Source organism: Sinocyclocheilus grahami, unplaced genomic scaffold, assembly GCF_001515645.1.
Source record: "Sinocyclocheilus grahami isolate Dianchi unplaced genomic scaffold, SAMN03320097.WGS_v1.1 scaffold787.1, whole genome shotgun sequence".
Taxonomy (NCBI): domain Eukaryota; kingdom Metazoa; phylum Chordata; class Actinopteri; order Cypriniformes; family Cyprinidae; genus Sinocyclocheilus; species Sinocyclocheilus grahami.
In genome coordinates this window covers 959,286-960,272 of record NW_015505966.1, presented here as the reverse complement: position 1 = coordinate 960,272, position 987 = coordinate 959,286, and the positions used below count along the sequence as shown (strand labels likewise).

Here is a 987-nt window from a genome sequence, read left to right as displayed (position 1 = left end):
ATAATGATCTTTAAAAAAGCATCATATGACCCCTTTAATAGTTTTGCTATGATATCGAAATTGGAATAGACAGTTCTGAAAAGTCATGGGTATCTAAAGTTTTGGTGTCGTAACAATCTTTAGTAGAACAGAAGGTTACATAGGTCAAAAATATGTATGTACTTCATATGTATGATTTTTGTAGCAGGGTCAGTGACAATTTTGGTAGGGCAAGTACAAATCTGAACCACTGGGCCAGAAGAAAAATCCTTAGTGTTGAACTCTGCTAAATAAGGGAGTAATATCAATGCATATGCCTTGTATTACTAGGACCGAGAGGGACGCCACAAACTGGTCATCAGAGAAGCTGAAGGAGCTGCTCATGGGGTTGTGGGTGGAGGGTGAAGAAGGCAAGTGTGAGATCACAGAGGTCAGCCAGGTGGAGGGAGAAGCATCCATCAATAACCGCAAAGGGAAGCTTATATTCTTCTATGAGTGGAATCTTAAGGCCGCCTGGAGAGGTGAGGAAAATGATTTGGATCAGGGAATGAATATGGCCAATTAAATATTTAACTGAATCAGTTATTTGGTTTTGGTGGGACTTATAAAATGGCTTTAGTTCATATTTACATGATTTGGGCTGTCTGTTTGTATAGGGACATCAAAATCAGGCATCATATACAAGGGGAATATTGAAGTTCCAAACCTTTCGGATGAAAATGACATGGACGACCTTGATGTAAGTTGCACAACTAATTTATATATTTTTACATGCTGTGGCATCACCAGACTAAAGGCTTTACAGAAGACTACTACTGTGCTGTGTACATTGTCAATTTATTTAAACACTATAGTATTGGAGAACCTAAAGCAGTGGTTCTCAAACAGGGGGCCGGGGCCCACCTGGAGGTTTCAGCAAATTTCCAGGGGGGCCTCAAAAAGATTTAAAAGGATTTACATAAGACAAAACAACAAAAATTCAAGATGTTTCTTATTTTAATACATTTT

General features: G+C 38.6%; 1 protein-coding gene across 1 annotated transcript in view; it reads left to right on the top strand.

Moving 5' to 3' along the window:
- LOC107561664 (activator of 90 kDa heat shock protein ATPase homolog 1-like) overlaps window positions 1–987 on the top strand; it is a 9,161-nt gene that overhangs the window by 2,242 nt on the left and 5,932 nt on the right. Inside the window, exons 2-3 of the mRNA XM_016246136.1 lie at window positions 310–500; window positions 636–888. Of these exons, the coding sequence (XP_016101622.1) occupies window positions 310–500; window positions 636–888 (444 nt within the window). The remainder of the gene's footprint in view (window positions 1–309; window positions 501–635; window positions 889–987) is intronic.